Below are 21,484 nucleotides of genomic sequence, written 5' to 3' on the forward strand. Positions count from 1 at the left end.
GTTACTTCGAGGCTGTCTGTCTGGCTGAGGGAGAAAATCTATCTATCGTCGGCGTTCGTGTGCACGTGTTGATGAATAACACACAGCAGTAGAGGAGGCGAGGGTAGAACGGCCACCCCACTGTTCAACTAAATAATCAAATTAATGAAAGGTACCAAACTGTTGAGAGATATTGTTTTTTATGCTAAACACTGCAGGTTTGAATATTTCAATTTTAAATGCCACGTGGTTTATGCACGATTCTAACTGTTAGGAAAAATGTTTCAGGTGGTTACACTAAAACCCCCGATTACGCTCAGGCGTTACGCTTTGTATTTCGTCGATTTCTCTGAAACGACGCAACATTTTTGCAATCTTTTTAAAGCAATTTATACGTCTTGTGCAGATCTATAAATTGATTTCAAAAGAATGTAGAATGTATGTTTTGTTTTTATATTTCGAAAATGGTGGTGACATTACATGTTGAACAATTCATCTATAAGTTAAGTGTGGCTAATGAAAAACTTTTAGAAAATGATGAAAGCTTCCACATAGGTAACCTGCAATCATTCTTTTCAAAAAAAAAAGCGAAACAACATTTATTTATTTCATCGAAAATTTACTAAAATTCAAATTATTTTGAATAAACCCAAACATGCTCAAATGATTTTAAATGCAAAGGAATGCTTATTTAATTAATTTCAGCTAAATGCACTTAAATTTCATTTTTTTATGTTTTTTGAAAATATATTTTTGCTCCTGGCTTTCGAGCCAATTTTTTAATAATGGTGGAGGGGTGGGTTGATCGACGAAAGCTTTGTTAAATATTTGCTGCAAACTTGATTCTCAGATTTCCACATTTTGTCTGCCTGAATCAGTTGATAGTCAATCAGATTCGTTATCTAACTGTAATGAGTTCGAATCCCTAAGGAAGTACAATGTAAGTTTGAGGGTCAGTTTATAAAAGGGTCAATATGACTTGCAAATTAATAAAGAAAACTTTTATTTTTGCAACTATTACAGAATTCTACCTAAAACAAACTTGTACGTTTTTTTTGTTGATATTTCTAGATTAAATTTTCAAAACAACCTATCCCTCATGGGTTTCCTATGCAGATAGGACCTTTTGAAAATTTAATCGAGATTTCTAAAAATGTTTGATAAAAGTTTTGACGATATTTACTAGTTTCACTCACATTGAAACGTGTGAAATTGTTTTAATTACAAAATATTTGGAACAAATTATTTCCTAAATAATATTAATAATATTATTAATAAAAAAAATAAAAAAGATTAGCATAAAAAATCTTAAAATAAACCCTAATTTTGAAAAAGTATAAAATCACATTACAAGTGGTCAACGGGCCATTTTACATGATCATTCAAAATGGGTCCGTGGGCCACAAAATATCACCTCGCGGGCCATACTTTGGGCACCCCTGCCTTATACCTTCCCAAAAACGTCCAACTCCAAGGGTAACTCATTTGGGGATACTGTGGAGATTTTCACTTATCCCCTTGGAAAAGTGTAAGAATTGAAATAAGGAGCCATGATTTCAACATTTTTATGAAAAAACTAACTTAATCCACCTATACTGCCCCTGATCGCATAAATGTCCCATATGCATTTTCATCGATTTCGAGTTATTGATGCAGTTTAGTTCAAAATTGTGTGTTCTTTCGAAAGAGCTTATAACATCCAGAACTTTGTTCTAGAAATCAGGAGGAAATCCAGTTTTTTCGCTAAAACTTAAAACGTAGCCTTATGTATGGGAAAAACTTCAAATGCGTTTTTCTCAGCTTGCTGTTTTTGCATATGGGACATTTATGCGAACATGGGCAGTATATGTGGTTGGTGCCTTCCTCACCCCTAACCATATCCGGAAATAATGTCCATCTGAATTATAAATTTATTGGAACAAAGTACGCAGAATACAAGGTTTAAGGTATGAAACCAACAAAGTTCAATTCAAATTTAGCCTTAAAAAGTATTGACAGAGTTACCAGATCTTCGATTTTTTAAACTCGTTTGGATGGTTTTCAATTACGTATCCAAACGAGTTTGCAAAGGACATAAATATAACTTAAGTGGTCATAACTCGAGATAGGGTTGCCAGATCTTCAATATTTTAGACTCATTGGAAAGATCTTTCAATTATCTAAACAACTATGGATTGGATGATGAATCCGGACATGGTTTACATGTATTTAAGTGAGATCCGGTTTCAAACAAGTACATAAATATCACGGAAGTGGTCATAACTTGAGACAGAGTTGCCAGATCATCAATGTTTTGGACTCATTGGTTAGGCTTTTCAATTATTATTCAACGATGGGTCGGATGACGGATTCGGACATAGTTTAAATACAAATAATTGAGATCCGTCTTCAAAAAAGTATATAAATATCACTTAAGAGGCAGTTTTTGTAAATATTGCTCGGTTTGTTCTAGAGGTCGTATCGAGGTGCTCCGATTTGGATGAAATTTTCAGCATTTGTTTGTCTATACATGAGATGAACTCATGCCAAATATGAGCCCTCTACGACAAAGGGAAGTGGGGTAAAACGGGCCTCGAAGTTTGAGGTCCAAAAAAACAGAAAAAATCTTAAAATTGCTCGCATTTCCGTAAAACTTCATCAATTTAATTAGCTGCATTCGAAGGGTCTGGATGTATGTGTTTGTGTGTAAAGAATAAATCAGGAGTGAGTCGCGCTGTAGTTATAAAACAAGATCGATCTTGGAAATTATTTATATTAATCGGTGAGTTATTGTGTGCTTAAAGCCCTTTCTTCATCATCGCTGATTGTAAGGCTCTTTGACGGTTGAGTTCGATAGGTTTATCGCGTAACAAAATTATTTTGAATCATCAAGAACGTTGTGCGCGAGTGTTTTTTTGTGTTGAAAAGACCTTCCCATAGCTCCGTAGCTCGGAGGGCTCGACGTTGGGTGTTTGTGTGTTAAGCCCTCTCCATAGCATTGTAGCTCGAGAGGCATCGAAAACCAATACCTTATCTAACTAACAGAAAGTAGATCGGAAGGCACTTGATGGTTGAGTTCGTCGCGTCTATTCTATAATTAATTGATTATATAATTAAAAACCAGACTACGCTATCATTGTAGCATTGCGTTTAACACCTAATTCTATAAATAAACATTATTTGGCTTTATCGTTCCACAGCCGGCTGTCTAAGAGGAAACCATTTCATTAAAAAATTAACAGCAGTTAAACGGGAAATGTCTCATCCGCAGCATCCGATTGTTTGCCATGAGATTAATACATAAACGCATTGAACAAACACTCTGATTCATCTTCTATGATGAATCCTGACCAAGCACCCTATCCTACTAACAAATTTTCAGGTTCCTGGCGCTTGTGGGGTGTAAGCACAGGACAAACCAGCTGCCCTAGTAGCAACATGCGCTAACTAACATTCCCGTCCCTTAAAATCGAGGTCTACAAACTGACATGGCGGGCGCCGTTGGTGGCCAATGACTGTTACCTATTCGCAACTGATGAAGTTTCAGCAATCATGGTGTTTTATCTTTTCAACGCATTCATACATGCTGTTGATAAGAGTCTAGATCGTTGAAGCCTATGATCGGTCGTGCTGAAAGGATATTACGGTTCTGTTCAGCAACGGAGGGGCAACCATGGGTGGTCTCTCATGCTCATGCTCATAAGTTTGAAAACACGGCTACGATGTCGACATTTACCGTAAAAATTATCCAAGAAATACCTCTTGTCCGTTTCTTTCAAAGGCGTCATTTCAGAATGTGCCCTGGATATTGTTGTCAGCGAGTTTCTGCGCTTTTAGTGCAATAAAGTATGGGATTTGACAGCGCGTATTTGCTGAAAGTGCGGTGCGTTGTTCCGAGGCTGGTTTGCCGCGTGTCTTTTTGGGGAAAACGCGCAAAACTAAATTTTCATATGCCTTTATCTCTGAAACATTTGGGCCGATTTTCAATGTTGAAAAATTAAATATTCGTGAAATTTCGTGATCTCTCTGAAAAAATATTATGAAAATTTTATTTCGCTACTGACATTTCAAAAGAGGCTAGTATTATTTTTTTATATATAAAACGATGTTGACTTTATAGCTGTCGGCCACCATTGCTAGTAACCAACCACTAGTGCCTTTTTATCAACAAGGACTTCGCCGCCCTGGGCTCCTATAAGTAGATGAAAGTATGGCACGGAGCGACGGCGCCGAATACCCATATTTACACGAAGAATTTTAGAGCGCCCGCCGCGGGAATCGAACCGTCGACCTCTGGATTGTGAGTCCAGTGCGCGGTCCGATTGATCCACACAGGCGGGTGATTTTTTATATATCATGAGCAGTAAAATAAAGTAATTTAAGCTGGAAAAAATGCTGATAGAATTACAAAAAAAAATGAGTTTTGGTCTGTAAATACAACAATTCTTGAATTAGAAGGCAACAACGTTCCCGGTTGATGTTTACTCTCAATACACGATTCATAATTTTAAGGAGTTGTCATCAAAAATAAGCAAAAAAATATCTAGAATTTTCAGATTGATTTCCACTGTGTTTTGTGTTAATTTATTTTCCATATAAATCGCTCGTTCCGTACGAGCTCTACTTCTTTTGTTACCCTAGTTTTTTTATTAGTAATTATTTTTGGGGGATTGCAAAACGTGATTTTTCTTTAATTCCAATAAATTCGATTCAAATCAACTTATTTCCGTTACAAATGGTGTGGTCGTATAATGATTTTTTTTGTTGATTGATTTATTTTCTCTTTCAAGAAATGATTTTTGTTTTTGTTTTTTCAAAAGCTTCAAATATTTTACAGATTTACAGGACACCCCCATCGCCGCACACATATAAATTACACTCGCTTAGTTGAATAAATAATATTTGTTTTTTTTTTTTTTGTATATTGTATACACTGCTAGGATTACGAACTAATCATCGACAGAATTATATTAATAAAGTGTTCTCGCTGATTGTAAGGTCAGTTCCAACGGGGATTCATTGGGATAAACTCCAGCAGAGGCTGGATTCTAGCAGTAGGAAGGTTCATTTTTAAATAATAATACTCATGCGCGTCTGTTGCAAACGTACTAAACCGCACTGGTTTGTTTTGTTACTTAGGCTAAACTAAACTAATAATTCATATTTAAATACCTACACAAGCTGAGGGCAACTGGTTGCTCAGTAAATTAATTATTTTGGTTAGAAATCGTCTCTATGTTGATAATAAAAAAATGGGAAATTTTTAGTCTCATTTCTGCGAAGCAGCTGCTCTATGTTTGCGATCTTTTTGTTTGTTTCGTAGGAGGAGAATAAATAAATATCGTATAGGAAATATTCAATAATCATTCGTTAGTGAAACTTATCGTTAAAAATTATTAGGAACCTGTACTCTCCATTCACAAGCGTTTCATCGAAAAATTTCATAATTTGCGTCGTAGTTTGCAGTTACCGAGTGTGTGTGTGTTCGTTTTTTCTTGAGTGCGGCTCTCCCCACCACGGATGTAAATTCATCAACCTCGTTACCAAAAGTTTACGTGAGATTCGTTTTCGAAAATCGAAAAGCTTGATTCTTTTTTAATTTTAGTAAAACATTTCAAAAAGTTAAGCATAAAACAAATGAAGAAACTTTCGACACTGAAACACATAAACACATCAAAATAACTAGTTTCGTTCGCTTACCGTCGTCTTCCCTCCTTCTTCCGGTCACTTTTTGCTGTTGCTGATGCTGCCGTTGTTGTTGTTGGTCACCAGGGTCGCTTCCGATTTGGAACCGGTCAGCTGCAGCTGCTGCAACCGTTGCTCGCAAAACAGGGCCGGAAGTTCTGCGGTCGGACTCGTCACGGCGCTGCTGCTCCCGCTACTCCCACCGATCGTGGTCACCCCAAAGGTCGTTATAATCGAACCTCCTCCGGTTGGCGTGGTCGGCGAGTATCCGACGGCTCGGTCCCGCCGGATCGGGAACTTGTTCTTGGTGCAGCTCAGGTCCAGCTCCAGTGTGTTGAACCGGGGCCGGGGTCGGTATTTGCCGTTGTTTTGGTTTTGGCTGCTGGCCGTCGTTGCGGAGCACGACGAAGACGTGGACGGTTCGTCCGGGTCGTCCTGGTCGGGGCGAAACCGAGCGGTTTCCGAGGAGGATGCTGCATCTTTGGTGATGGCGCCATCCGGGACGTCCGTGCCGATCGAATGTCGGTTGAGGATTTTTTGGTGCTGAAATTAGAAAATTTGAAAATTGTCCATAAATTTTAATTTCTTAAATTCTTACATTCTCAATTTTTAAATTCATAATTTATTCATAAAATTTTAAATTCATAAATTCCTAGATACCTAAATTCGGAAATCTTGAAATTCGGAAATTTGGAAATCCGGAAATTAAGGAATTCGGAAATTCGAAAATTCGGACATTCGGAAATTCGGAAATTCAGAAATTTGGAAATTCGGAAATTCCAAAATTCGGAAATTCGGAATTTCAAAATTCGGAAATTCAGAAATTCGGAAATCCAAAAATCCGGAAATTCGGAAATCCGGAAATTAATAAATTATTAAATTCGGAAATTCGAAAATTCGAAAATCCGGAAATCCGGAAATTCGGAAATCAAGAAATTAAAAAATTCGGACATTCGGAAATTTGGAAAATCGGAAATTCTAAAATTCGGAAATTCGGACATTCGGAAATTCGGAAATTTGGAAATCTGGACATCTGGAAATTCGAAAATCCGGAAATTAAGAAATTCGGAAATTCGGACATTCGGAAATTTGGAGATTTGGAAATTCGGAAATTCCAAAATTCGGAAATTTGGAAATTCCTAAATTCCAAATTTCCTCAATTCGGAAATTCTGACATTCGGAAATTCGAAAATTCAGAAATTCGGAAATTCAAAAAATCAGAAATTCGAAAATCCGGAAATTTGGAAATCCGGAAATTAAGAAATTCGGAAATTTGGATATTCGAAAATTCGGACATTCGGAAATTCCGAAATTTCGAAATTCAGAATATCGAAAATTCGGAAATTTGGAAATGCGGAAATTCGGAAATCCGGAAATCCGAAAATTCGGAAATTCGGAAATCCGGAAATTCGGAAATTCTTAAATTCTTATCCGAAGCTAAATTTTGGACAATTTTTTTTTTGAGCCTTTATGTTTTTAAAAAATTGTGACGATAAAAAGGCACGTTGGCCCGATCAAGAATATCTTTCCATAGCATCTTGAGCAAGTAAACTGGGTAAAATTTACCGCAGAGATGATTCTTTGAAGTTGACAACGATATAGAAATAAAAATAATTACCTTTTGCATCTGCCCGAGGGCAACCTGCGCCCGCAGCGTCGCCGATTCCTTCGGTGTCGAGCTCATCTCGGCGATATTCTCCACACTCGTCTCGTACAAACTGGCCAACGGAGGTGACCTCAGGTGGAGTGGTTTCGAGTTCAGCACCACCACAGATGCTCCGTTGGTTCCACTGGGCCCTGCTTGGGCATTATTTACTGACTTCCCATTGGTTTCACTGGAATCGTTTCGTTTATTGCTCGTTTCTTGGTTCGGAGTCCTACCGTTTACACTTTTCGTTACACTGGTCTTCTTGGGAACTTTTGGGGACACTACCGAGGAGGGGCCACTTTCGTCATCCGACGGTCTTCGTTCCAATCTTGAGGACGCAGAAATCTCCCCCGGTTCGCGGTAGAAACTTTCAAAGTCCAAATCGAGAAACAGCTCCTGCAGGAACCTCCGCGAGCCCAACCGGTACGTGTTCCGGCCGAGCTGCAGACACACCTCCGAGTACAGACAAATGTCCTGGAAGGCGCTCGCGTGCTTCTGCTTCAGATCCAGCAGCTGGGCCCGGCTTTGTTTGCTCCACACCGGGTTTGCCATTCGCTGGACGTGCCGAAGAATGCTCGCCCGAACCCGATCCGACTCGTCGCTGAACGAACTCTCCGACGAGTTGAAGCACTCGCTCCGGCTGCTGCTGCAGGTCGCCGTTAACGGTTCACCGCCCCTGCGCCGACAACACTGCAAACAGTCATCACGCACGTGCCCCGCTCCCTGGCTGCTGTCCACCGAACTGACCCGGAGCAGTTTGATCGAGTCGGCGGATTCGCGGTCCACGATCGGGATCGACGACGACGTGCCGGACTCGGCGTAACCGGAGGCGGCATTTGCGTCCAGCTCGTTGAGGGTGTAGTTGGAGACGTACGTTCCGGTGGGTTCCTCCTTGGGGAACAGGTCCAGAATGTTGCGCGGGAGACAGATGCCTGGTTGGGAGGGTTGGGGATTAGATCATTCGATCATTAAATTGAAGCATTCGATCTTACCTGCGTAACAAGGCCCCCGGATGTCGGCCTGCAGCTGAAGTCGCTGGTGTTTCAACCGAAGACTTTGCCGGAAGTCGTCATAGCTGGAAAAAAAATCAACCATCAGCCAAAGTTCAATACGAATCCCTCCCCCTCGAACCTACCCCATCATCGCATTGAAGCTGCAATTCCGGTCCAAACTCCGCACCTTCAGCTTCCGGTTCTGCTCCGTAATGGACTTGGACGCCCGCAGCCGGAACCGCGAAATGGTCGACGTGGAGGACGACGACGTCACGCTGGCCATCGCATCATCCATCATTTCCGCCAGCTCGTCCGCGGCCGACTCCGACAGCATGGGCCGGCAACGTCTCCGCAGGATCCGCAGCGTGTGATAGCCGTGCAGATCCTGGGCGGAGATGACGTTGGACTCGCGCAGCGGCAGACCGGTGAGCGAGATGCGGCGGTACTTTTCCTCCGAGGAGAGTTTCTTCAGGTCAATCAGGTTGGAGCTGCTCGGTATCGGGGAGAGTTGGCTTTGCTGCATCATGTCGGAGTGGAAGCGTCCGCCGCCGAAGATCGACTCGTAGCTGCTGACGCCGGACGTGTTGGAGTCGGTGCCGGCCGAGTTGTAGCGGGTGCGCGGGTGATGTAGCGAGGTTGAGGTTATGTTTGTGGGAGCAACGACGGTAGCCATGAGACTGATTCCGTCCGTGGTTTTGGACTCGGACAGGGAGCGTTTGTGTTTGGAGAAGGACGCTGCGGGCGGTGGTGGGGGGTTGCGGGATGCGGCGAGGACACTTTCCGGCAGGGTTTGTGATCGGGAGGTGGTGTTGGGGGCAGCGCAGTCGCTTTGATCTTCCCCGACGGAGGTGCTCTCGAGACGGGACACGACCAGTTGCTGATCTTCGCTGTCGCCTTCGAGGAGACTGTTGCCACCGTTGCCTTCTCCGAGGAGAGCCGTGTAGTTGTACGGAGGCAACTCGTAGTTGTGCCGTACTGGGGTGTTGAACTGCTTCGGGAACCACTCTTCAGGTTCGTAAACCGGCCAAAAGGTGTTTCGGTCGTGACGCACCGAAATCCAGTTCAACTTGGCTAGAATATCCGCGCCCATTTGGGTTGTGGCCACCAGGCACAAGCAGTTCAACGCCGTTGATCGTATCGAGTAGACTTCAGCGTACTTGGCCAACTGTATGAACCGCTCGTAGACCCTAGCCGACGGCAACTCGTACAGATAACTAACCCCGTCCTTGCTCGTACTACAATGTCCAAGCGCCCACATGGCCGCCTTCAACTCCAACACTTCCCGATCATTCGAACACTTGGCCTGCAGCAGCGTCTCCACCAACTCCAAGATCCCTCCGTGCACCTGTAGATTCGACATGCCCTGATTCGTCTGGACCAACTGACCGTACAAATGGGGCAACACATTCGGCGCCGCAATACCCGTCCTCTGCGCGCAGTGCCTCCTACTATAAGTCCCGTCCTCCGTCTTCGTGTGTTGCGTCAAGTGCGCATGAATATCCGCCTCAACCAGCAGCACATACTTCCTGTTGTAAGTCCGCACCCATAGCTCAATCTCCTCCCGAATCTTCGCCGCCGTATGGTTCAACCCGCGCGGAATCGAGTAAAACTTCATCATCACCAACTTCCCATGATCGCTGATCCGCTGCAGGTTCGGCCAAACATTCACCAACTCCTCCAAATAGATCCGCTCGTAGCAAGCCTCCTCCAGGATCTCCAACGCGGCCAGCTGAACGCACCGCGCCTGGCACTCGTTCGCCAGCTTCAGCAGCAACGGCATGCCCCACACCTCAAAGTTCGGCAGTCGTGCCCGCAGCAGCACCCGCATGAACTGCGTCGCGTACAGGCGGGCCTTGGCAGATGGGTGCTTGATCAGGGCTCGCATCAGCACGTTCCGGGGTTCGCCCTCCAGCGAGTAGTCCAGCCCAGACACGATCAGCTTCACGTAGCAGATGTGGTTCGTTTTGGTGACGATGGTGTTGAGTCTGCGGGAAGAGAGAGGTATTCATAACTCATTAGTAACGAATTCAACGTGCCAACCGAGCTTGATTGCTATGAATTCGACAAAATGGTAGTTATTGCACTGGATTATAATATATCGATCAAAATTTGGAAGATTGGAAAATTTTCAAATTGAATGAATATCAAAGATTCATTTAAAATTTTTTATTGATTTTTTACCTCAATTATTTTAAATATTTGAAAATTTTTGACATAGTATAAATATAAAGTTTCAAAACATTTTAAATTTTCAACTATTTAAAAAAATCTTTAAAAATAATGTTTTAAGATTTTTTTTTAAATAATACATTTTTTTAAACTTATTTTTTTTTAATAATTGTAAAAATATCCGATATCTAAAAACCAAAAATATTAGACAATTTAAAAATTCTTAAATTTAAATTATATCCAATTCTCAACATTTCTAAATTGTTTTATTTTAAGCATTAACTCATTAAAAAAATATTTTTTTTCGTTTTTATGGTTTTTTATTAGACATAATCTTTTTAATTTGTTTTATCGTTAAATTTATTAAAATTTCAGGAAATTGACAAGAGTTAAAATATAAATATAAAAATTTAAGTAAAATCAAAAGTCATAAATTTAAATATTTAAAATGCAGAAAATTCAAAAATTAAAACATTGGAAATTTTTGATTGATTGATTCGATTTTCGAAAAATTGAAATTGTTGTTATAAATTTATAATATTTTAACATTTTAAATTTTCAACTATTTAAATAGTTCAACTATATTTTAAATTTTGAACTATTTAATTAGTTCAACTATATTTTAAATTTTCAACTATTTAAATAGTTCATCTGTTTAAATATTTGAAAATTTAAAATCAATCAAAAATTTCCAATGTTTTAATTTTTGGTTTTTTTGCAGTTTAAATATTAAAATTTATGAATAGATCTTACTTATTATTTTTTTAAATATTTCATTAATTTTAGAAATTTAAAGCTGAAAATCAATCAAAAATCGTTAATCGTTAAAAATATAGACATGAAAATTTAAAAAAATGAGGAATTAAAAGATTGAATTTTTTTTAAATACTTTTTTTATTCTCAATATAATTTTGTTTTATTTCTGTTTTTTACTCTTTCTAAAAAATATTTATTTTGGAACATTTCAAAGAATTTGCTAAAGAATTTTCAGACTTTTTAAAATTTTAAAAATCTTCAGTTTTTTTGAAATTTTAAGAAATTCATCTATCAAATGTAAAAAAATAAAAATAAAAAAAAATAGGAATTTAAAACCGTCAACAAGGGAGATTGGTTCTGGGGGTTGAGATTGGGTCATACAAAAAATACTGAAAAAAATCATTTAATTTTTTAATTCATTTTTAATTTCAAATTTCTAAAATAAGTTAAATATTTTTAAATTTTAAAAATTAAAAAAAATCCGATATTTTGAAACTTTTTTTTTAATCTTTAATTTTTTTGAACTTTTTAGATATTTTTAAAACTTAAATATTTAGAGTAGCAACTACGGGTAGACACCAATGCTATGCTATGCTATGCTATTTTTAAAACTTAAATATTTACAACTTCAAAATTAAAAAAAGGAGGCATCTAGTTCAACAAATTCATGCATTTTTTTTATTTTTAACTTTTAAATACATTTAATTCTAGATATCCTTAAATTCAAAGTATTTTAAAATTTTGAATATTTCAAAATTATGTATTTTTTAGACATTAAAAAAAATTTATGTTATTTCTTAAATTGTTCAGGCTTTTAATTTTATGAAATCATGAAATTATACACATTTTAAATATTATTTAATTTTTTTTTTAATATTTGAAATTTCAATGACTTTTTTTTATGTTTGAACTTTTAATAAATTTAGCCTTTTTAATTTGTATTTTTTTTAATATGTGGTCACGCGAACAATTCTAGAGTTTTTTTTTTGTCTAAAAAAGGTAAAAAATTGTTGAGTGTTTTTGAAACTGCCTTCAGTCAAGGTTATGGTTATGAACCTTAAAGATTAAACATCTGGCAACCCTATCAAGAGTAATGAGCATTACGTGTTATTTATACACTTTGATGAAGCTGGATCTCAGATATTTTGATGAAAATGATGATGATCTGACAACCCTTTCGATGCGTTATAAAATAGATTTGGACAACGTTTTCATTGAATTTCTAAGATCCGGCCTCCAAAAAGTGTATAAATACTACTTAGGTGCTTATAATTTTCGATAGGGTTGTCAGATCTTCAGTCCAGTCCCGAGTAAATCGAGTGCAATTATTTTGAACAACCATACACACAGACATGTGCTCAGAATTTGATTCGATCTGTGTACGTGAAGGTGGGTCAAGGAGGTCAAAAGAAGAACTTTATTTTTCGAGTGATTTTATAGCATTTCCTCACTGATGTGAGGAAGGCAAAACTATATTAATGTGGGGAAAGCACCAACCATCGATTTTTTTTTTTTGTTATTTCTACTCACTCCTTAAACACATCCGTGTTGGTCAGCACGCCGAGACCCTTCTCCGTCCGGCACATACGCCCGATAAACAGAAAGTACTGCTGACACATCGTACTGCTCATGTGCTGCGGACTAAACAGACACTCGTGCGCGGACTTTTTCGCGTGAATCGCCATCAACTGCCGGCTAATGTCCGTAAACAGGTCCGTCAAGATCCGGATGCACTCCAGCTGAAACAGGAGAATCAAATGAAATTACTTTTTTTTTCAAAGGGGTACGTGATGTAGCTACCTCCTGACTCTGCTGCAGCCAGTCGATCAGCTCGAGCGCCGCCGTCACGTACGCCGGCAGCTGGCGCGAGATCCCGCTCAGATCCTGGTGCGAGAAGCGGTTATTGCTCGGCTTGAAGTACTCGATGATGCGCTTGATGAAGCGCGTGTTCTGGTCGTCCAGCTTGCTGCCCAGGCTGTCCGACCGGAAGATCGTAATCACAATGTCCCAGTCCCACATGTTGGCGTCCTTGTTCGCCAGCACGTTCGAGTCCTTGATGAGTCGTTCGTTTTCCTTGAGGTTGTCGAAAAAGTGCAGAAAGCGGGCCCGCTTCAAGCTAGCGCGCTTGCTGGCTGAGGAGGAACTGCCGGATTTGGTGGTTAGGACGCTGTCGTCGAGCGAGGTGCCGTTCTGGAGACTTCCGGCGAAGAGACTGCTGAGGCGGCCGGTTACGCCGCCGCCCCCGCCACCGCTGGAACTTCCGGTCGATCCGACCGAGTCGTGCCGGGTTCGCTTCATGCCGAAGCTGGAGCTGCTGTCCAGGGTGGCGTATTTGGTTGCCGGGAGGGGGACCGCTTCTTGGGAGCTGAGTTCGCGCTTGAACATCCGGGTGTTGATGAGTTCACCGGACTGGATGATGCAGTCGAGGAAGAGCGAGCAGGAAGCGGGTCGGTTTTGGAGCATTTGGTGGAACTGCTGGAGGGCGGCGATGGCCGTTTTGGCCTGGTGGTTGCCTTCGGTAGCCTTTGAGATGAGTGTTGGCAGCGTTGACGAGGGTGTTGCGCTGCAGATCTCCGCTGGAAGGAGCAGATGCATTTGCTGAAGTACTTTTGCGAGTAGGATTGTTGCGCGCACCGAGATGAACGTATCGCTGGAGATGATGACTTCGACGAGAGCGTTCAGCAGGCCGTTTTCGATGAAGCAGTACAGGAGCAGGGCCAGGTGGATGTCGGAGACGTTTGGCACGCGACTAGCGAGGGATGGAAGTACGGCGGTACCTTCAGCGGCTACGAAGCCTTCGTTGAGTCGCCACGAGTCCTGGTACTCGGCTGGGTCTACGACCGAAAGCGCTACAGAGTATTCGTCGGTCCAGACGGGCTGCGGCAAGCCGAGTAGTTCGTACAGCAGATCCAGCACAGCTTTACGCACTTCGAGCTGGTTTAGGTACAGGATATCTATGATAGCTTTTAACCCGGAAGGTTTAGCCGGGTTGCAGAACTCCAGCGTCCCCGCCCAACTCCTCAGCACCGATAGCAACGCCAACCGACTGCACGTAAACCGCAAATCCCGTGCGTCCTTGTTCTTATCCATGATTCCCAACCTGTACGTAAAGTCGCAGTACGGTGCCGCCAAGCAGTCCAACCGCACCCCAGCAATCTCCCGCGTCTTTGGCCACTCCAGCATGTGCAGCAACACTCCGCACAAGCTCTCCGCTATTCTCGGACTGTGACACTCCAGCACGTTCCGCGTAATCACGCTAACCCCTCCACAAACGATCAACAGCTTCGGGTTCAACACCCCAAACTCACAAAGCGTCGCCAGGCAAGCCCTCAACATCCGATCCTCTCGGTCCACCCGCACCGCACGATCTTCCGCCCCACTCTCACCCAACGACACCAGACACCTCACCATCACAGAGCTCACCAGCTCCGGCGCAATCACCAACTGCTTCCGGATCAACTTCAGCGCCTGAACCCGCTCCTCTTCATTCTTCAACAGCACGTCCAAACTCCTGCACACCAAGTGTCCCAACTGCAGCTCGTTGAACGCCCTCACATCTCCCGGGGCCATCAACAGGTGTCGCACCGCCCTCAACGCCCCCGCCCGTATCTGCGTAAACTGGTGCACCAACGAGGCACTCACGCAGAACAACCACTCCCCAATGCCATAACCCAGCCCAACCTCCCGCTGCTGCACCAACTTGCGCTGGGGACTCCCGACCAGCAAAGCCCCACAGCTTCCGACGGCATTCTCCCGCTTCCAGCGCTCGATCAGCTTGACCAGCCCGTTCAGCAGGCTGAGCCGTTTGTTTTCGTTTGTGGTGCGCAACGCGAGCGCCGTAAAGATGTCCTGGCCGTTCTCGCGCGTTGACTTCGACGGGTCCATCCGGTAGCAGTCCTCCGGAGGGGGGCGACCTGGTGGGAAGGAAGGGAAGTTGTAAGTAACGATGATCGGATTGAGTTTTTTTTGGCCACTAAGATGGGGAGGGGGATCACGAGAGCTTGGAAGAAGTGACTTCATAGAAAGTTTAGAGATCCATTCCCGTCACTGTAACCTCTATAATCCGGAGTGTTCCTTGAAATTTACTAAAACCAAGTACACCAACCAGTAGAGCAGCCTTTTGTGAACATTTCTGTTTAATTTGACTCTTACTAAAAGTTATTCCTATTTCTTTTACAAGCATTTTACAAAAATATGTTCAATGTCTATTCTCGTCTGACGAGAATGCCCTGTTGCCCGAGCCATTTCTATTATCGGCATTTGATCGGCATACATTTTTTTATTCAGCGCACTTTTGTGGCTGCCAGTTAATGTTATTTGAAACAAACATTTAGGATTAAACCAACAAAAAGAAGCGTTTCCAGAGGAAGTATTCTGGCATCACTGGCTCACTATTACACGCGCTACAGGTTGTGTTGGTGGTAGGCCTTTTTCCTTTATTTGCCTTCGTGTCACGCTCGGTTTTCGTCAGCCATCGACGAGAATAGGTAAAACGTCAAGTGACTCAGGGCGTTTGTTTTTTTATGGCACTTGCTAATTAATTACATGTTTCGGGAATATTCCTCCCGTGAAAAGCTAAAGCATGTGCAAGAGAATATATTGGTAGTAGTAAGAAGCAATTTTATATCTTAACGCGTGTTTAGCCTTTCATACAAGTGTCATTACAAAGTGTGTACAAAGTACAAGTACGCGGCTGCCGGTGGGTTAAGCGCTGTGAAAACTGTGGAAAAGATGCTTTTGGCGACTTTCGTTAATCGGTTGAGCAAAATAGAAAATTTTATGAAAAGGGCATAAAACTTAATCTTTATGGCCAGTGTAGTGTAGTGTGGCATAATATTGTGTGCTTACTACTTACTTGAAGCGGTGCTGTTGTTGGTATGTTTATGGCCTATATAGTTTTTTGGAGCTTTAATAGAAAAAACAAATCTTCCATATGGCGAAGATATGTGTTTTGATTTTTTTTTCTGTTTTGAGTATTAAGACACGGAATCCTGATTACAAGGACTATTGTATCGTGTTACCCATTTTTACTGTTATTAAGCATTTCTAGATCTATAACACAGTTCCTATTGAGAGGAAAAGTGCTGTTCCATCCAGATGCTGTAAACTCCATTCCTTGTACCTTGTGCGCTGTGTGTTTTGATTAGAATAGGCACACTCCTAAAAAAATCAAAAATCAAAAATTCAAAGCTTAAAAAAAGACGCAAATTATAAAAAAAACTAATTTTTAAAACACAAAAAAAATAAAAGTTAAAAGATTGAAAATTCAGAGATTAGAAAAAAACGCTCACAAAGTTTGACAGTTCGCTTTGCTCATGGCAAAATTTTGAGCTAAAATCTTCTCTGACTTTGTTTAAGGCTAGTATGCAGATCAGAAGGAAAGGGGTCAAGAAACAGCTTTACGAACAGCAGAACAAAGGAGAGGGAGCGATTTCTTGGGCCTTTCAATCCCGGTACGAGAATCGAACTCACGACCTCTGGATTGGAAATCCAGCACGCCGCTAATCGAAACCCATCCCCTACCGGTCAGTATTCCCAGTGAGCAGTGATTTAAAAATCCATTTTAAACTCTTTGTGGGCGTACAAAGGGTCATTGTACTCAGAAAAATAAGCTTTATCGCTGTAAACAATAATATGGAGCCTAACATTTCAAAAGGGCACAAAACTTTTGTAAACAATAGTGTATCCCTTTCACTCAAATGACAGTTTGCATAAGGTGTGAGAGGGATACACTCTTGTTTACAAAAGTTTTGTGCCCTAATGAAATGGAAAGCACGATATCAGCAATCTAAGCTTCATTTTAGGACCCAATTGAGGGATCTGCTTATTTAAAAGTTGAGGATTTTGAAACTATGAATTTTTAAATTTCAAGGTTTAAATTTTTTGTTTGTCGGATTTTTTTTATTCTGAAATTTTAAAATGCTCAAATTTTGTAATTTGTGTATATTTTTTTTTAATTTTAACGCACAATCTCAAGCTCGCGCACCGTTCAACGCGCTCAAACCAAACTGTAAACTTTTCTTGGGGGGTCACGAAAAGAATGCGCAACTTTTCTTGACCGCGTTCCTTCCTATCTCCATACTTCAACCATAGATTAAGATTTGATTAAAATCATGTCAGAATTCATCATGAAACTTGTCATTCAATATTTTACTGAACTATCTCTCCGATTAGTAATCAATTTTGAAGATCTGGTTACTCTCTCTCTCAAGTTATTGTCAATTGGGTACTAAAGCCCTATATGTCAATTTTTATGTACAACGGTAAAAAACACGATCAAAAACCATTTCTGATCACTTTTTTTCATTGTAATGCAAAAAAAAAAAAATGGCAAGACAACATTTTTTCGATGGATCAACTATGGTCCCCTTGGAACGAGCTGTCAAGTAGGAACTTTTCTGTCAAGAAGGACCGCGAGGTTAATTTTTCAAAATTGATTTAAAATCCATTTTAAACTCTTTGTGGTAGTACAAAGGGTCATTGTACTCAGAAAAATAAGCTTTATCGCTGTAAACAATAATATCGGCAATCTAAGCTTCATTTTAGGACCCAATTAGAATATTTTATCCCTCATTTATTGAGTAGATTTGCCTAAACAAACATGTTCCCGAAAATGTCCTGACCCAAATAGAGGTCAATCACCTCTCCTCTCAAGTAAGCTGTTCCCAACATTGTCGCTGAAAACGCCAGCAATTGAATTTAATTGAACAAATAAAACGAACACGCAAACCAACTTGATCCGCATCTCCCATAGCTGTTCCGCTGAACCCTTCACAGCGCCGTTAAGGTCGCCACCCCAGCTGACAAAGCAATAATTTGTTTATAAAAAAAACAACAAACACACTCAAAATCGTTTCGACGAAAGAATGCCGAGAATTTTAAGTCAAACAACAAAACGCGCGCGCTTTGTATCCTGCCAATGGTGATGTTCTGCAATCGTGGGCGGTGAAAGATTTTCGGGAAGCCACAACAAAAACCAATGTTTTTACTTTCGCGCGCTCTTTGTACGGATCGGGATTTGGTTTGGGGTTCCCGAAATAGATGGTGCGGCGCGTCGCGCTTTCCTCGATGTGTATTTTCTTCTGTACTTTGTAGCAATTGAAGAATCTGAATCTACAGATTAACTACAGTTGACTATCTGGAGATGCTTCTGACATTCTGTTAAGTGACCCCAGCCTCCACTACCACAAGTCACACGTCGTCACCGTAACGCCACATTTGACTGACATCGCCGCGCACTGATTTAAACTCGTCAGATGCAGCCAGCCATTTTCCGGGAAGGTTTCCGAGCTGTCTGCTCGGCTGCGACACTGTCCAAAGCACGCGCGTGTCACGTGTGTGTGTGACGACGTCCGGCAGCTGTCCGATTTTCGGGGAACCTTTGTCGGCGCAGAGCGATCTGAGCAAACAAACAAACAAGTGGTATTTGGGGCATTCTGCGCTGCTTGTAGCGAGTTCACCAAATATAAACTTCTAATTTCGTTTCTTCTGACAGGGTTATTTTTGGACAAGACGACACACGGCAAGAGCCATTCTATCTTCCAACGTTCAATCGGCTGATCGGCCCTTTTCTTTCGCTGCTCGCGCAACGGCTGTTTGTTTACATGTACGCTGTGTGCACAGACATTCGCAAACTCGGCGGTTGGATGATGATGAATGCACTTTGCGCATACCTTCTGCTTGCCGCCGAAGGCGTTCCACGAACCATTCCTCAATCATCGTACAGTCCTGTCGGGGGAACGCTCACGTGCGTGATGGATAGTGCGCAACTACGTTATAGTACAACTCTACTACCACCACACTGCACGTCGCTACTACTATTAGGTCAACCAGCTCGATACTATACGAGACGATTCTCCATTCGTCGGCAGCCGGAATGCGCGCACATCCGTCATGCCCGTGCAGAAAAGATGAGTGAGAGAGCGCAGCACAACCTTTAATGTGCATGTTTATGGTGCAGCTGGGCCGGGTGTGAAAGGCTTTGGTATGCAGGTCGGCGGTGGCGACGAATTGCTGCTGCTGCGACAGCACTGTATATAGTCAGGGCAGGCTCGTGTCGTGGCAGTGCTGCGGGATTGGTTGTGGGAAAGTTGCTCGGTGAATCATTTGTTTTTGCCGAGGTGACTTTATCGGGTTGAACGATGCGGAAATTCGTGTTTCACTTGAAATTGCTCAATTTGAGCATGATTCTTCTAAAAACTGAATCTGCTGGATCGGGTTATTTTTTTAAATATTTGGACCAAAAATATTCATGCTTTATGAAGAACTGTAACGTTGTGTTGACCTAAACTGCCGTAATTCGCGAACCACTATGAATTTTCTTCCTGCAGTATTGAGACCATTCATCATGTGCTTCTTTGCCCAGCTTCGAGGATCTGCGCTGGCACAGTTTTGCGATTGAGAACAATGGGACTCTTCCTAGTACTGCAGTGCTACAACATCGAAGTAACGGGGTCGCCAGCAATGTCCGTGTTGATTTGTACCGTTGTACATTCATTGTTTCTACATTCAACTCCATCGTATCGTGATGAGGACTAGGCGTTGTGCCAACAATCAACAAAACAAACTTTGTTCTTGTTATTCATCGCGAGTCAGCAAATCTGGCAACCCTGGCGGCTTCTTTGCCAACAAGCGCTTCACTCCGTCCTCCTCCACCACAACCTGCCCCGGTTCCACTCCTCCTCCGCCGTCCTTCCGGATGTTTATTGGCAAAGCATGACCTAATAACACAAGCGACGACGACGACCGCGGCCACGACGGAAAAGAAGCCCCTTTTGGGGCCAAGAGGAAGAAGCACAAATTTCTTCTCCAAACCCGCAATGTCCTTCCTCCCCACGGAATGTGGCCAAACACCCGAACAAAAAAAAACAAAATCTTCAAATCAATTACTCCTCTGCCGCTGGCTCCGGTGGCGTATCATCCAGCTGGACATGGCCATCGCAAGCGGATTCCTTTTCCTGCGAGGGGAAAGCCCCTCCTCCGACGGCGACGGAACTAGAAACTTCCGGCTTTCCGGACACGAAACGAATTACCCGCGCGCGCGCGGACACTAACTTTCGCGAACTTTGGGCACTTTCTTTCTCCGTTTAGCACCGATTCCGGCCAACGAAATGGTCCATTTTTTCGTGCTGCGCCGTGAAATTTGCAGCGATTCCTCGCGAGCTTCACTTTTTTTTTGGGTGAGATTTTTTGACTGACTGAAAAACTGACGGCGGTGACAATTTCGTTTCGGGGCGTTCCTTCGCGTTTGACGCGGGTGTGTCTGTGTGTGCGTGATTTGGCGTGGGGTGTTGGAACTTTTTGACATAAAGTCAAAAGACATAAAACATTTAATGTTTTGTTTTTCATTCAGAATAAGTTTTTTTTGTTCATTTTCAGAGTTTTTTTTTCTCGATTCTGGCATTTGTTTTTAGAAGGTCAAAAAGCAAATCTGTAGTTTTTTTCAAAAAGTTTTATAAACCTTCTTAAATCAAGGATATTCAAAAACACTCAAAAAGCAAACACATAAAATTCAAGAGGATTCAGAAATAGCTTTACGAACAGCAGCACAAAGGAGAGGGAACAATTTCTTGGGGCTTTCTTCATCCTCTTTGGCTTGCTTTTGCTGCCGCTGCTACCCATTTGAAATTTTTCTTGACCGGTTTCTTACCAACTGTGGACTTTACCAAAACAATATTTTTTTACCAAAACAATATTATGAGCAAAAGTTACTTCAGTAAAGTCTGTTTAATCACGATTTTAAATAAAGTAACATAAACAAAATCTCTGCCATCAGCAGTCCCTGTTTATATAGCCCTGTCAACCTGTCAAACAAAAGGCTACATGAACCTCGTGACGGAAAAAAAGCAACATGAACAAAGCGCCATGTACATTTGGCGAAGAAAAACGAATCATAACAAAGCGCCCCCCTCAATGACAGCAGGGTGATATCGACGTTGGTGATTTCAAAAGAAGTTATGTTTGTTTTTCTCAAATAAAATTACGGAAATAATGTTTTATTGAATATGGATGATCAAGTATCAATAAAAGCAACGTTTTTCATCGTTTGTTATCATTAGAACATCTTATTTTGCTTTTATATTAAAATGGGAATTGAAAATGGATGCTCAACATTCAAATGCGTTTTTCTCAAAACGCATGGTTTGTACATGATGCTTTTTGAAATGTTGGCGTCGAATAGTCTTTTTACACATGTTATGTCCGATTTCGTTTTGTTTATGAGCAATTCTCTACAAAACCGGCCGATTTCGACCATTTTTATTTTTTGTATTTTTTT

At 41.6% G+C, this 21,484-nt stretch overlaps 1 protein-coding gene across 2 annotated transcripts; it reads right to left on the reverse strand.

The window, feature by feature from the left end:
* Positions 1 to 4,783: 4,783 nt before the first annotated feature.
* Positions 4,784 to 20,405, reverse strand: LOC120432381 (rapamycin-insensitive companion of mTOR). Of its 2 annotated transcripts, none has more exons than XM_039597578.2 (7): positions 20,098 to 20,405; positions 13,009 to 15,122; positions 12,739 to 12,947; positions 8,427 to 10,268; positions 8,284 to 8,366; positions 7,262 to 8,223; positions 4,784 to 6,186 (listed from the first exon to the last, which is right to left on the reverse strand). In XM_039597578.2, the coding sequence occupies exons 1-7, from the start codon at positions 20,144 to 20,146 to the stop codon at positions 5,683 to 5,685; spliced, it is 5,763 nt and encodes a 1,920-aa protein (XP_039453512.1). In that variant the 5' UTR covers positions 20,147 to 20,405; the 3' UTR covers positions 4,784 to 5,682. The 2 variants fall into 2 exon arrangements, with proteins under 2 accessions (XP_039453512.1, XP_039453520.1); XM_039597586.2 differs by lacking the exon at positions 20,098 to 20,405 and adding an exon at positions 18,882 to 19,344.
* Between the last annotated feature and the right edge of the window lie 1,079 nt (positions 20,406 to 21,484).

Source organism: Culex pipiens, chromosome 1 (genome assembly GCF_016801865.2).
Source record: "Culex pipiens pallens isolate TS chromosome 1, TS_CPP_V2, whole genome shotgun sequence".
In the NCBI taxonomy this organism is placed as follows: Eukaryota; Metazoa; Arthropoda; class Insecta; order Diptera; family Culicidae; genus Culex; species Culex pipiens.